The sequence below is a fragment of the Gossypium arboreum genome, chromosome 7, assembly GCF_025698485.1.
Source record: "Gossypium arboreum isolate Shixiya-1 chromosome 7, ASM2569848v2, whole genome shotgun sequence".
NCBI lineage: Eukaryota > Viridiplantae > Streptophyta > Magnoliopsida > Malvales > Malvaceae > Gossypium > Gossypium arboreum.
In genome coordinates, this window is record NC_069076.1 from 81,874,802 (window position 1) to 81,889,460 (window position 14,659).

The 14,659-nt window shown below is 33.8% G+C and overlaps 1 protein-coding gene and 1 pseudogene across 1 annotated transcript; one reads left to right on the forward strand and one right to left on the reverse strand.

The window, feature by feature from the left end:
* Nucleotides 1-4,382: 4,382 nt before the first annotated feature.
* On the reverse strand, nucleotides 4,383-4,955 carry LOC108488300 (molybdopterin synthase catalytic subunit-like; annotated as a pseudogene).
* A 2,427-nt stretch (nucleotides 4,956-7,382) lies between these two features.
* LOC108471811 (pentatricopeptide repeat-containing protein At1g31790) lies at nucleotides 7,383-9,022 on the forward strand. The gene has a single exon (XM_017773378.2). It carries the CDS (start codon nucleotides 7,591-7,593, stop codon nucleotides 8,782-8,784), a length of 1,194 nt encoding a protein of 397 aa, XP_017628867.1. The 5' UTR covers nucleotides 7,383-7,590; the 3' UTR covers nucleotides 8,785-9,022.
* The last annotated feature ends 5,637 nt before the right edge of the window (nucleotides 9,023-14,659 follow it).

Genomic DNA, 14,659 nt, shown 5'->3' on the forward strand with positions numbered 1-14,659 from the left:
TGGTTAAAATATAATTGAAAATGTTTGATTTAATTTAAACCGTTTCAACTTAAATTTATCAATATGTTCAACTTAACTTTTATTTAAAAATACTTTAATTTGTTATATCAAAATATATTATCAAATAAGGCTTAGTTTAACAAGTATGTAACATCATTCACAATATTGGAATTCATAGCCCAAGATATGAGTAAATGATATCCTCTTATTGACATTACATAATAGATGAAAAGTAAATATGGCCACGAGTCTTTCATCTTTATAATGAATGACTTAATTACTATTTGATAGTAATTGACTTTTTAAGAAGGAAGATGTAATCGTTACCATGAGATAAAATAAGATCATATTGGGAGAGCGAATTTATCCTAAAGAGATTAAGGATATCCTATGAGGGTAAGAAAAAAATAATAAGGTCATTGGACTAACACTGATCAAGTAGCTTTCTTAATGGTATGTCATTAGGGAGAGCTCAGTTACAATACTATAGTGGAATGACTTCATGACTAAATGAGTTTATAATTAATAGGCGACAATTTGGAACTTAATTATAAATCATTTGAGCCTTAATCACATATGTCAAATCAGTGCCTCCGCTAGCTTGTTGAAACTAGAAATGAATTACATGTTGAATCAAATGAACATAAATTGATGGAAATGATATAGTTAGAAAAATGGGTTACATTCGAAAATGAATGTTGTTTTTCATGAGTACGGAAATGACCTTATAGTTAATTTAGGTTTTTCAAATTATTATTTAATTAATTGAAGTTCGAAAATGGAATTAAATTAATTAGTCATCGTGAATCCGTTTTATGTAGAAATTAAATATATTTTCTCATATATTCTTTTATGATAAAGTTGTCATGATTTTAACGGAATTAGAATTGGTTGAGAAAATTATTTAATGGAAAAATTAATTAATTTAATTTAATAAATAATGTATATTTTGAGAAATAGAAAAACATGTATTAGTTGGATTAAATTATAAAGTGTTGGGTTAAAAGTTTAGGAAGCACATATAATTGGATTTGATACAAGAGAGGCCCAAAACCCCTCATATTAAACATGAGAGGTGACAACCCTAGTAAAATAACTAGGGTTAAATGCTCCTTTCTCTCTCTCTTCTTGTTCAACTAGGGAATTGTTTTTCTATTAAATAGGCATTAATTGTGTTTTACTAATTCAACTAGGGTTTCACTTCCTCTCCCTATAAATAGATGACACTGGTAGCGCTAAACACATAATTTAGAGATATTATTATTCTGCTTGAAAATAGTCGGAATTTATTTCTAAGTATAAATTATATTTTCGAGAATAACAATTCTACTGGTTTCTATAAGAGAAAGATTTACTTTCCTACTGAAAGCAAGAAAATAATTTCTAGTTCTGTGTTTGATTTGTAATTGTTCGAGCTCACGCTCGAAGTAATTCATGGTACGAGAATAGCTGAGGTCGTTCGATTGAAAGTCGAGAGCGTTAAGGATTTGTCTTACACAAAGCACAAATATTTTTGAGAAAGAGTTTATTACTATAAATATCACAAAATGACTTTGTTTTCAATTTTTTATTTTTTCATTGTGCAAAAAAATCGCTTTCGAATCGGATTTTTTCCAACAAGGTTTCCACCTTCCTATGTATCCATTCTTTGTAAAGGCATTAAATGAGTACAGTATTGCCTATGGCCAATTAGTAGGCTTTTCTTGGAGGTCATTGGTGTGATTTTTCATAGACTACCATGAGAGAGGCAAGCCTTTAATGTTCAGTTCCTTCAGAAATATCTATAGGCTTAAATTTTCTACTATTGAGCACTTGCCAGGTACAATGTATTTTACCCGTCGTAAAAGGCAAGCAACGAATAATAAGCAATACGATGAACAATCTCCACCTTGATAAGCACAAGTACATTTTTAATAAGCACAAGTTCAAAAGAGAGCTCAAATTCCCAATCAGATGGTATATCCCAAGTAGTGACGTTGTGGCAAGTTCTCAACCTAAAAAATATGTTCGAAAAAGTCCAACATACTCATTAGAGATGGGATCTCCCATTGAAAATAGAAGAATTGATGACGATGGAGAAGGTTTGGAACTACTGTTTATAAGATAAGAGCCTTAACAACTTTAAGGAAGATGACCTTAGGCGAGGTTTTGATTAGCGGATTAGTAACATGTGAGGAAGTGTGACTGTGAGTTGCTAAGGATGAGCTGAGTTAATCTTATTAGGAAAAATAAAGAAGCCTAAGAATTTTCTTTTGACGTATTGTAAGTATTGTAAACGTGAATGGCAGAATAGAACTTTTGCCAGCAAAGAGGCTTCAGTGAGCTATGATGAGCCTAACAAAGATGCTGACATTGATGTTATTGTTGGTGTAGGACTCGCAAGAGCTTGCGATGTTGTGGTCAAACTTGTTGAAGGTGAGGTCCCTTGATCATTAAAATTATGGTGAGCCAATCCAACATCCCTATGATAAACTTTACCTACCTTGAATGGTGAGGATGTTTTAGAAAATCGTGCATTGAATAGCACTTTGGATTACAACGAACTTAAGAAAAATTGCAGTCTTGACATAGATAGTTTTGAGTTTTGTTGTGAGTTAAAATTCAATGTTCGCAGGTTTTTCATTCCTTAGTTAACTAAGTTTATGTTGTAGGGCAAAGGTTCAAATCTCATAAATGTTAAAATTTTTTTGTAGGTGGGTTATATGTGACTTCTTCGTACACTTGATGAGTCACTCTCATTTTGTTAAACCTATCTCCTCTTCAAGTAGTCTTATATAAGGCACTCGAGTTCTCGATTGATTTGGGAGACAAAACCCCCCATAAGAGATAATACTAAATGTGTTTTGAAGTTTATTTGTTCACAACGAATGACATTTTAATAACTTTTACAGAGAGAGTATGAAACCCTTATTTAGTAATAATATAAACTATAAAATACGGTAACAAAACTCTACCTAATATAAATTTAATTAGATTGAAAAGTGATAAACTATATTACAAGGCATTATGTAAAGTACGGTTGGATATAATTTTTCGGACAAAGATATTTGAACTAAAATTAGTTTCACCTACCCTATTGTATGATTAGTTTAGCGGCTTTGTATGATTTATACAATGTAACTAAAATAAAATCATGAGAGGAAAGCTCAATATTTAGCAACAAACTCACCTTTCCAACTCAAATCGGCCCGATGCCCGTACAAGACACCCATAACGGCTAAACGTAGCCATTGAGAGCCGATAGATTTCGAATTAATCAAACCGGGAAAGTAAAATTTCAGATATGGAACCGTTGGATTGAAGCGTGCCCTCCATATACCCTTCAAAAGGGAAAATACCCGAGTAGTGTGGGAATTAAGAGTTTTAAGGTGGAATCAATCCCTCTCCGTATCTTCACTATCCCTTCACCATTTTTAGTCAGCATTAAAGCACCGGCACAGCTAAACTCTCCCCTCTTCTATGAATGCCCCACATAAATAAATAAATAAATAAATAAATAAAGGATAAATTATCAGTTAAAAAACTCTAATTTTATAACCCTCAAATACTGCTGCATTTTTATTTCTTAAGAAAAATAGATATTTTCTTTTAATAAAAGTAAAAGTGTTTTTTGACCGGATCGAGTTGAAGTATGGTATTAAATTATTTTATGCTTATTAAACTTGACCCGAAATATGAGTAAAATTTTGTTCAATCTTACTCAAAATTTTGTTCAATCTTACTCATATTTATAAATGACTAACCAAGTCTATTTTAGACCCTATCAATTTTATTTTAATTTTTTAAAATATTTATATTCTTTTATTTAAAATTTAATAATTTTTTATTTATTAAAATTATATATATGGAAAACTTGATATTTACCTTATATTATTATATATTACTGTAGATTTAATTTAGTGTTGGACTTTTTTTCTCCTAGAATTTAACATAATTGATTTAAATGCTCTAGAATTAGAAGTTTAGATTTGAAAAGCATATAAATTAAAATTGGATTCGCTGAAATTACTAGTCCTTGTTTCTGGGACTTCATCCACCTCGCTTAGTTCATTTGGGTCTAGATGTATCATTTCTAGGGCTGATTAAACAAATTGAAAAAACTGAAAATTTATTCTTATCTTGGTTTGATTGTTATTTAAATGTATTCGATTTTATTCAATTTTTTATTTACAAATTAAAAAAAATAAAAAACGTACACAACACGACCCAATACTCTGTAATAATAGCTGATCCTGATTCAATATTGTGTCTTTCGCCCAAAGGGATTTAGAATCATTGAAACTATCTGTGAGATATTCAGTATCTACTTTCCTAAGTTTTCCACACATTTGGAAAACTGAAGATCAAGTGAACAGCAAATCTCACTTATCGTCAATTAAGCTTTAGCTGGTGCTAATATCTGCTGCATCCTCCTCCTTAACCTTGGGTTTGCAACATCCCTTTATATCACGTGCCTCGGTCTTGATCTTCCTTCTGCAGCAGCTGCCATCCTTGCCATGTTCGAACCTCCGCTCCAGAAACTCCGTATTCTCCTTCCAAACCTCTCCATTAGAATAAACCTCCTTCTTCCATATTGGAACAGATGCCTATAACTCATCGATCAAAAACTTACAGGCGTCTAGGGCATCAGCACGATGAGTAGCTGATACAGAAATGAACTCACTTGTTTCTCCTACCGGAACCAACCCTACACGGTGGGCAACTGCTATAGAGTGGAGATCCCAGGAGGATCTAGCTGAGGAACAGATAGACTTGAGGTTTCGAATTGCCATTGGTACATATGCTTCATATCTTAGCTCCACTACAGTTTTGCCTTCAAAAGTGTCGCGCGTTGTGCCCGAAAATGTTGCTATGGCTCCAGCTTGAGGGGCACTGACATAGTTTATATACTTAGCAAGCTCAATCTGTTTATTCTCATCTACGATTTCAACAAGAGTTTTATCCTCAGAATTCATCTCCGCTTTTGGAGCTTGGCAGTTATTCAGAAGCTTCGATCGGTAAGTGCCAACCTGAATAACAAAAATACCTTTTGTTCTAAGCAGGAATTATCCAAGTGCCGACAGCAGTCTAAACCACCAAAACAATGTAATGTAAACCACAGTAAACACAAAACTGATTTACTAAACTAAATATCTACAAAACCAAGAAGGAAAATCTAATCAATTAACAGACTCATGAATGAATGAAAATGCACCAGCTAAACTGCAAGAGGAATGAGAGCGTCAAATTATTTTGCCAACACTACAATCATGTCGCATTCCATTCGAATACAAGAGAAATCAGTGTTACTACCCATTTTCATGAACCCTACCAATATGCAGAAAAAAAACCTAAAGAATGATACTGCACCAGCTAAACTGCAAGTGAAATAAGACAATCAAATTGTTTTGCCAACACTGCAATGCCAAGAGAAATCAATGTCACTACCACCCATTTTTGAAAATTTCTCTGAAAAAAAAAAAAAAAACTAATTATACAAGGGATATAGGAAATTTTTGAAATTTATTTATTGTTCTCTTTCATTTTTAGGCCTTTTCTTTTCAATTGTAATTTCCAGAACAGCAAATGAACTCTGTAACCATTTTTTATAAAGGGATAGGGGCAAATATTGTCCAGGGATCGAACCGAGACCAGTGCGGAATACCTGAACACAAGTCTTTTGCCACTCCTTTTATGTTAAGTAGACATGAAACTTTTACATTGATTGGGAAAAATGATGGATTGCAAATTGAAATTAGATCACAGCAAAATGGGGAAACAACGCCTAGATTAGGAAACGTTAATGGAAATGGTGCGATTCTTTAAAAAAAAAATGAAAACGAAAATTCAGCAAAATTACCGCCTCTCTATATATATGTTAGAACGCAATTTTAAATAGTTCTCGTTTGGGATGGGGTGGGAAAAGGTTAAAAATATTTGTAAAGATGAGATTAATTCATGTTGTGGTGAAATTGAATATTATGCGATGAGATTTAATATGAATGTATTTGGATTTAAAAGTTAAAGTTAAAATTAAAAATATTAAATATTAAATATAAATGGGTTTGTTAAATGTAACAGAGAATTTTGTATATAAAATTTATATGTATTTTTAAAGTGTTTGATTAGTTCAATATAAACGGATTACATTTTGTACAAATCATTTATTGGAGTATTAAGAGAAATATCCATTAATTTGAACTACGTTATCATATTCAATCAATAAGGCATTGTTAAAAATGTATTTAGTAATACAATTTAGTTAATTATTTCAATAGAAGAAATTGTTATATGGTGATGCTATATGTTGATAATGACGAGGATTTGTTTGAGCTAATTGTGTGGCAATATGGTATGATGCTTGAAATTTCCATTATACATTCGATAAGGATTTAATGTATGTTTATGTGATGTATTAGCATGCTTTTAATTTAGTCATTAACGTGTGGATTTGTGTTTTGTGCTTAGGTTTCAAATAGTTTGAGTGTGATTTCTAGAGTCAAATAATATCATTTTTAAAGTTTTAATATTACTTTTTATAAAATCTTTTATTTTATTGTAGATTTTGACATATACCTAAGTTACGAGTAGTTTTTAACATTGTGACATATGTCATGTGCACTATTGATATTTATAATACACTTTTTTTTTTCATTTATGTGTTGAGAAATTTAACGGAATTGCATAATTGTTTTAGTATCTTCAAATTACTTATATAGCTAAATTTTGATTTAACATGTTTTTTAGTATGAATTTGTTTGATTTAGCCTGGTTTTAGTATAAATTACTTGCTGGTATTATTTTGGTATAGTGCCTAACAAGTTTGGATACTTTTTGGGGAATGATTGCATGATATTTTGCTTTGTTTTTCTGCAATTATGAAGTTATGTCTTGAGATATGATGAATGTGTTTCGAGATGAAGCGAATAATTTAGACTTAACATGCGTTTTTAGATTTAGAATACGTTTCTAAATATAAGTCTCTAGACATTCGAAGGAAATAGTTAAAGTTTGTTTCATGATAAGCAAGTCTCAAGACATGGTGTTTAAGTCTTGAGACATGAAATCATGTGTTGATACATTGGCATCAAGTATCAAGACTTGGCTCCTAATTTTATATTTTGAGTTCTCATTCAATGTTTTAAAGTCATTTTAGCTCAGTTTTCATTAAAAATAATCTATTAATGCATGTAATAATTAATTTCATGATATTAACTTGTATTTTAAAAATATTTTGATTGTATTATAATTACGCGCAAAAATTATATTCATACACTATTTTCATTTATTCAACAACATTAGAATGTATTATTAACATTAAAATATAATAATAATAATAATAAATTGCTTACAATGAGTGAGATTTTGATAAATAAGCTAGTGTTATAAAGTCACATAAAAGTTGCATGAAAAATGAAAAAAAAAAAAAAAAAGTTGACTCCTTCACACGTAGACTTCACCACTATCACTGTTCAAACTCTGTGTATTTTAAATAATGGAGATAAATATTTTTCAATGTTTCATATAGACGGAAAAAGAAAATCTTTATTCATGTGATTTATGAGGGATGTTTGTATCCTCCTAGGTTGAATTAGTGAAACAGATGAGACAATGGATGTAGTATCGCCCGCTCTCCCTAATCTCCTCCCTACCAACAAGTTTTCCCTCAAAACCCAACGCCAGATTCAATTGCCCCAACGATTTCTAAAACAATGCCCCAAAACTCCCACCGCCAAACCCATTTCCAGCAACCCCGGTACTAGCACTACCTCCGATATCTTGCGCTTAATGGATAGCCTTTCCATTCCCATCCCCCCTGATATCTACGCCTCCCTTATCAAAGAATGCACCCTCTCCCGCCATTCCCGTAGGGCTATCCAGTTACATAACCACATCAGAAACAGACGTATCAAGCTCTCCTTGCCTTTGCTTAACCGCCTCCTCCTCATGCATGTTTCCTGTGGTCACTTGGAGATTGCACGTCAGCTGTTCGATCAAATGTTTCTTAGGGATTTCAACTCTTGGGCTATCATGATTGTTGCGTGTCTCCAAGCTGGTGATTCCGAACAGGCCATTTCTTACTTCGTGCTTATGGAACGTTGTAGTAGTTTGTTCAAATTCCCCGCTTGGATCATTACATGCCTTCTCAAATCATGCGTTTTGACAAAGAATATGGAGTTAGGGAAGCAGGTTCATGGACAGTTACTCAAATTGGGTGTCATCGATGATTTGTCTTTATCCGGCTCCTTAATCAACTTCTATGGAAACTTCAAGTGCCTAGATGATGCCAACATTGTCTTTAATCAATCCTCACGGTGTAACACTGTGACATGGACAGCGAAAATGGTGAATAGTTGCAGGGAAAATCAATTCCATAAGGTGTTTGATGATTTTACTGAGATGGGCAGACAGGGTATTAAGAAAAACAGCTTCACCTTTTCAAGTGTTCTAAAGGCATGTGCCGGGATGGATGACGAAGGGATGTCGGGTCGACAGGTTCACGCCATTGCTATCAAGCTTGGGTTGGAATGTGAAGCTTTCGTTCAATGCGGGTTGATCGACATGTATGGGAAATGCGGATTGGTGAGAGATGCTGAGAAGGCATTTAAAGTTGCGGGTGATGAAAGAAACATAGCTTGTTGGAACGCTATGATCATGGGTTATGTGCATAATAAGTTGTGTATTCAGGCCATTAAGCTTCTGTATGGAATGAAAGAAGCTGGGCTGGAGGTTCAAGAATCACTGATCAATGATGTTAGGATCGCTTCTGGTAATAGGGAACTTGAACATGGCAAACATAGTTGAATCACCAACCACTATATAATTGCGAGTTTCATAAGAGTCAATGGGGGGGGATTCATGCCAAAGGGTTTAAGGGATGGGTTTCGAGTCTTGTGAACAATAGGGAAAACAGGGAGCTTTTCTCCCTCTTGAAACAGATGTGACTTCTGGATAATAGGGCTCTTAGACCCAAAAAAAAAATAGCAGGGGAATGAATGTTTTATGTATATAGTAAATCAAAATTAATAGTTGATGTGTACAATTATGCAATCTCAAAGTTCTCATTTTGCATATTCATCTCCTAGACCTGTTCATGCTTTTGCCGTTGGAGACTAAAAATTTTGGATAAACACTCTGTATTAGAAGAAATTATTATATAACGTTTTACAATACATAAGTTATGGTCCAACCAATAAAATAAAACATGTTCAATTTTTGTTTTCATGTCATATTTACACATGGATAAAATTTAATATCATTTCTTTACTGATTAGGTATTAGTTCAGTTAACATTGTTATTATTATACCATGCAGAGAGATGTAGATTTAAGTATATTTAAATTTGTATTATCTTTTGATTTAAGGGTTTATAGTTATAGTAAGTAAAAGAAATTGTATAAAAAATAGTTTTTTTTTTTTTATTACTCTTCCGCCTGCGTTCAGGACATAAAACCCCACTATCAGCATCACATCCAGCCACAATGACCATCATCATCATCATCACTGCTTCTACAACCACCAACCACCATATAACAATTCCATCCCCACACAAAAGCCAGTTGCAGTGAAAATCCAAAAGATTTCTTAACCATTAAAGAGAATTTTATGAGTACTACGCTGTAAACTCCAAAAGATTAAAGTTCATTATTTTTCAATGTAGATATTAAAAATCCACTCCGTTTTTGCTGAAAAGATTACCATTTACATAAATCAAAAGTGTAGTAATCATATTTTATCTGGGTTAAATTTTATGAAAATTCAATTTAAATTTAACTCGAATTTCATGTCAATTTATTATTATATTGTAATTTTATTATTATTTATCATATTAATAATCTATTACTTAAAAATATAACAAAAGTAAAAAAAATAACAACTATTTATGCATACACGTGGGGCTAAATATATATAAGATGTATAATATATGTTACAGATATAGTATAATTAATAATATAATACATTATAGAAGAGTGTTTTATTATAAAAATAACTCAAAAAATTTAATTAATAAATGATCTATTGTTTAATTAAACACGTAAATAATCTAAAATCTACAGTGAAAGTTGGTGGAGCGAAAGAGTTTGGCGTCACTAACATGCCACGTCAACAATCTACACTAAAATATTAATTTTTTTGTTGGAATCTTAAAACAAGTAAATAAAAAAAAAAAGAACAAAGTAACTGGGTGTCAGTTCTAAATCTGGTGGCGCCAATTAATTTGGCTCTACCAGAAAAGGTAAAATTGCTAAAGTCCCCCCTTATACTTTCAAAAATCACAGTATTTCCTTCATATTTATACAAGTGACGCCATTTTACATGACTCCACTAAAAAAATTAATTTTTTAGTGTAGATTGTTGACGTGGCATGTTGATGGCACCAAACTCTTTGGCTCCACCAACTTTCACTGTAGATTTTAGGTCATTTATGTGTTTAATTAAAAAATAGGTTATTTATGTAATTAATTAAATTTTTTGAGTTATTTTTATAAAAAAAAAAGTCATAGAAAAGATATGGGTGATTGGATGTAGAAACACACTTCATGATGACATTAGCCAACCCAAGTGGAAACCCTGCATCCATTAAAGTATTTCTCAAAAAATCCCAACGAATCTATTGTAGACTTTTTCCAAATACCTTAAAAGCCATCTAGCAATTCCTCCCGTTAGTTGTCTTCATGGTATAAAAAGCCTTTTTCACAATAATATTATCAGAAGTATCCCTCCTTATAATAAAGCTTACTTGGTTCTCCTTAATGATACTAACCATGATCGAACAAAGTTTATTCACTATAGTTTTAGTGATAATTTTAAATAAAACTGTGCATAAATTGATTGGCCGTAATTGAGATATGATCTCCGAACCCCGTACCTTCGAAATCAATACAATCAAAGTTCTATTGATCATAGGATCAAGCCCATTCCTTCAAGAACCTTCCGAACCATCGAATAAATAGAATCCCCAATAATATTCATAGAGACTATTAAAATTTTGCATGATTGTTGTGCGGAAGCGTGTGAAAGAGTAAAATTATTGTACTGAAAAATCACACTAAGTTCAATTCCCAGGAAAGAGAGGTAGATCACGAAGATCACTTAAATACCAAGTCTTTCCTAGCCAGAATATCCCTCTATCGTAATTTAATAGCACAATAAATCACTACAATCACATTCACAAAATATGCAAAATAAATAATAAAGAACACCGAATTTTAACGAGGTTCAAGAAATTTTGCCTACGCCCCAAGGCACTACCAAATATATTTCACTCCAAAATTACAAGTGAAATTTACAAATAGAGAGAGAATAATGCCTTAAGTAGAGAATGGCAATTATGGGATGAAGAAAGTAAGAAATGGTTAGGCCTATTTATAGTTGAGGTTCAAGGATCAACTTGCAATGTCCCTACACAATTAGGGACCAAAATTGCAATTATCCCATGCCAACTTTTAACCCAACTTGCCAACCAATTTTACTTTCTACTTTCGGTGCCCACCCTTTTTGACTTTTCAAACAATGGGTGGGTTCCAATAATCTCTACCTTAAAGATTTGATTAGGATAATCTTATCTTCACACAATTCTTTCTGCCTTTGACAACAATACTTGATAGTGCCTTCTTCAACTGTTAAACTTGCAGGATATTGATCAAGTTCAAACAATGTTCGAACTTGGTTGTCATTACCACATTGGTCATCATATCTCGGGATTTATGTGCGCCTTGATCTTCGAAGACAAATTTTCCTTCTTCAATAATTTCCCGCACAAAATGGAATCGACGTCGATATGCTTTGTAATGCGCATGATAGACTTGATTCTTTGCTAAATGAATAGCACTTTGACTATCACAATACACGTTAATATGCTCCTGAACCAACCCCAAGGTTTTAGCCATACCTTGTAACCAAATAGCCTCCTTTACAGCCTCTGTTACAGCCATGTACTTGGCTTCTGTGGTTGACAACGCAACTGTAGACTGTAGTGTAGACTTCCAACTTATTGGTCCTCCAGCAAGTGTAAACACATAACCGGTGGTTGATCTTCGCTTGTTCAAATCACCGGCATAGTAAGAATCAACGTACCCAATAACACCTTTACCAAGTGTATTATCCTGCTTGAACAGTAATCCAACATCTACGGTCTTCTGAATATACCGTAGAATCCATTTCACAGCTTGCCAATGTCCTTTTTCCAGGATTATGCATATACCTGCTCACTATACTAACTGCCTGTGAAATGTCGGGTCTTGTACACACCATTGCATACATCAAGCTACCCACTGCATTAGAATATGGAACTTGGAACATGGATTCTCGTTCCGTATTCGTCGAAGGAGATAGTTGTGCGTAAAGCTTGAAATGAGAAGCCAACGGGTACTTACAGTTTTGTCCGGTCGTTCATGCCAAACCGTCAGTAGTACCTTCTTCAAATATCGCTTCGAGACAAGCTAACTCTATAATGAGCTCTATCTCCATATTTCCATGCCGAGAATCTTTTTAGCTTCTCTTAGATCTTTCATCTCAAACTCGAGATTGAGTTGAGTCTTCAATCTTTCAATCTCAATTTTGCTCTTAGATACTATTAGCATATCATCAACATATAAGAGCAAGTATATGAAAGTTCCTTCTTGTAGCTTCTGAAAATACACGCAATGATCAAATTTACTTCTTGTGTACCTTTGCCCTTTCATGAACTGATCAAATCGCTTGTACCACTGCCTTGGAGATTGCTTCAATCCATAAAGCGACTTTGTCAGTTTGCAAACCCAATTTTCTTTTCCAGCAACCTTGAATCCATCTGGCTGAGTCATATAGATTTTCTCTTCCAAATCACGGTGTAAAAACGCGGTCTTCACATCAAGCTGAACTAGTTCAAGATCATATTGCGCAACTAAGGCTAGCAAAATCAGAATAGACGAATGATTCACAACTGGAGAAAACACTTCATTGTAGTCTATTCCTTCTTTCTGAGCGTAACCCTTTGCTACCAATCTAGCCTTATATCGAATTTTATTTTTATCAGGAAATCCTTCCTTCTTTGCATATACCCATTTGCATCCAATTGCCTTCTTTCCCTTGGGTAGTGTCACCAATTCCCAGGTCTTATTTTTATGAAGAGACTGCATTTCTTCATTCATTGCTTGCTTCCACTTTACACCATCGTGGTTACTTATTGCTTCGTAAGTAGAAGGAACATCATCATCTGCAATTGGAAGTGCATAGGCAACTATATCATCAAAGCGAGCAGGCTTACGAATCTCTTCTTGGCCTTCTATATGCAATTGAATCTTGTTGTCAGTAGAGGTTCTTGGGTAGGAACCTCTTCATCATTTGTCCCTTCAATATTAGTGGATCATTGTTAACCTTTTCAAGCTCCACCGCCGCAGTACTATGGTTTTGTCATCCTTTTGTGAATCATTGTACTTCAACATGGTTGATTCATCAAAAGTCACATCTCTCTGAAAATAATTTTCCTTGTATCAGACACCGAGACAAGATCCTTTTACACCATCGCTTATACCCAAGAATAATGCTTTCTTTGCTCTTGATCTAACTTAGATTCTTTTACATGATAATATGCAAAGGAACCAAATACATGTAAAGAATCATAATCGAGTGTGATTTACCATCCACATCTCCATAGGAGTTTTTCCATTTATTGCACCGATGGCAAACGGTTAATTAGATGGCACGCATATGTAATCCTCACCCAAAATTCTTTGCCCAATCCAAAGATTGGACAACATACATCGAACTTTCTCCAAGATAGTTCGATTCATGCTCTCGCCACCCCATTCTCATGTGGTGTATCCCGAGCAGTGAAGTGTTGCACAATGCCATCATCTTGGCATACTTGTAGAAATGGATCGTTTTTGTACTCAATACCATTATCCGATCAAGTCGCTTTGACCTTTCGACCGGTCCGAGTCTCCACCATCTTCTTCTATTTCGTAAATGCATCCAAAACTTCACTTTTTCTTTTCATTAGATACACCCATACTTTTCTTGAATAATCATCAACAAAAGTAACAAAATAGTGCATACCTCCCAAAGAAGCTACTTTGGTAGGTCCCCACACATCATCGTGAACGTAGTCCGTAATTCTTTTCAGATTGTGAATTGTTGGACCAAATTTTACCTCTTCGCTTGCCTGAACACAATGTTCACGTAATTCCATTTTGCAAGAATTTGCACCTTTCAACAAGCCTTGCTTCGCCAATGTCCGCAAAGCTTTTTCACCAAAGATGTCCCAATTGTATATGCCATAATCTGGTAGCCTCTGAATCTACATCTTTTGTAGAAACTGTTGATGTTGATCCAATAACTGCATTTCCATTTAAAAAGTACAAGTTATTTCTTCTTGTGCCTTTCATCACCGTCAATTGCCCACTACTACTTTTAGTAATCCATCTCTCAAAGTGATTGTGAGCCCTTTAGATTCTAGGGCCCCTAATGAGATGAGATTTTCTTCGAGCTAGGTACGTAGCGAACATCTGTCAAGACTTGGATTGAGCCGTCGTGATTCTTCAATTGACTGTACCTACTCCCATTGTCTTACAAGCACTATCATTGCCCATAAGAACAATTCCACCTTCTAGCTCTTTAAGACTAGAAAACTAATCCTTATTAGGACACATATGGTAAGTACATCCCGAATCCAAAATCCACTCATCCGCTTGACATG

What these genes read in the sequence shown, in the direction of transcription:
- LOC108471811 (XM_017773378.2), top strand. Translation starts at nt 7,591, where the DNA reads ATGGATGTAGTATCGCCCGCTCTCCCTAATCTCCTCCCTACCAACAAG.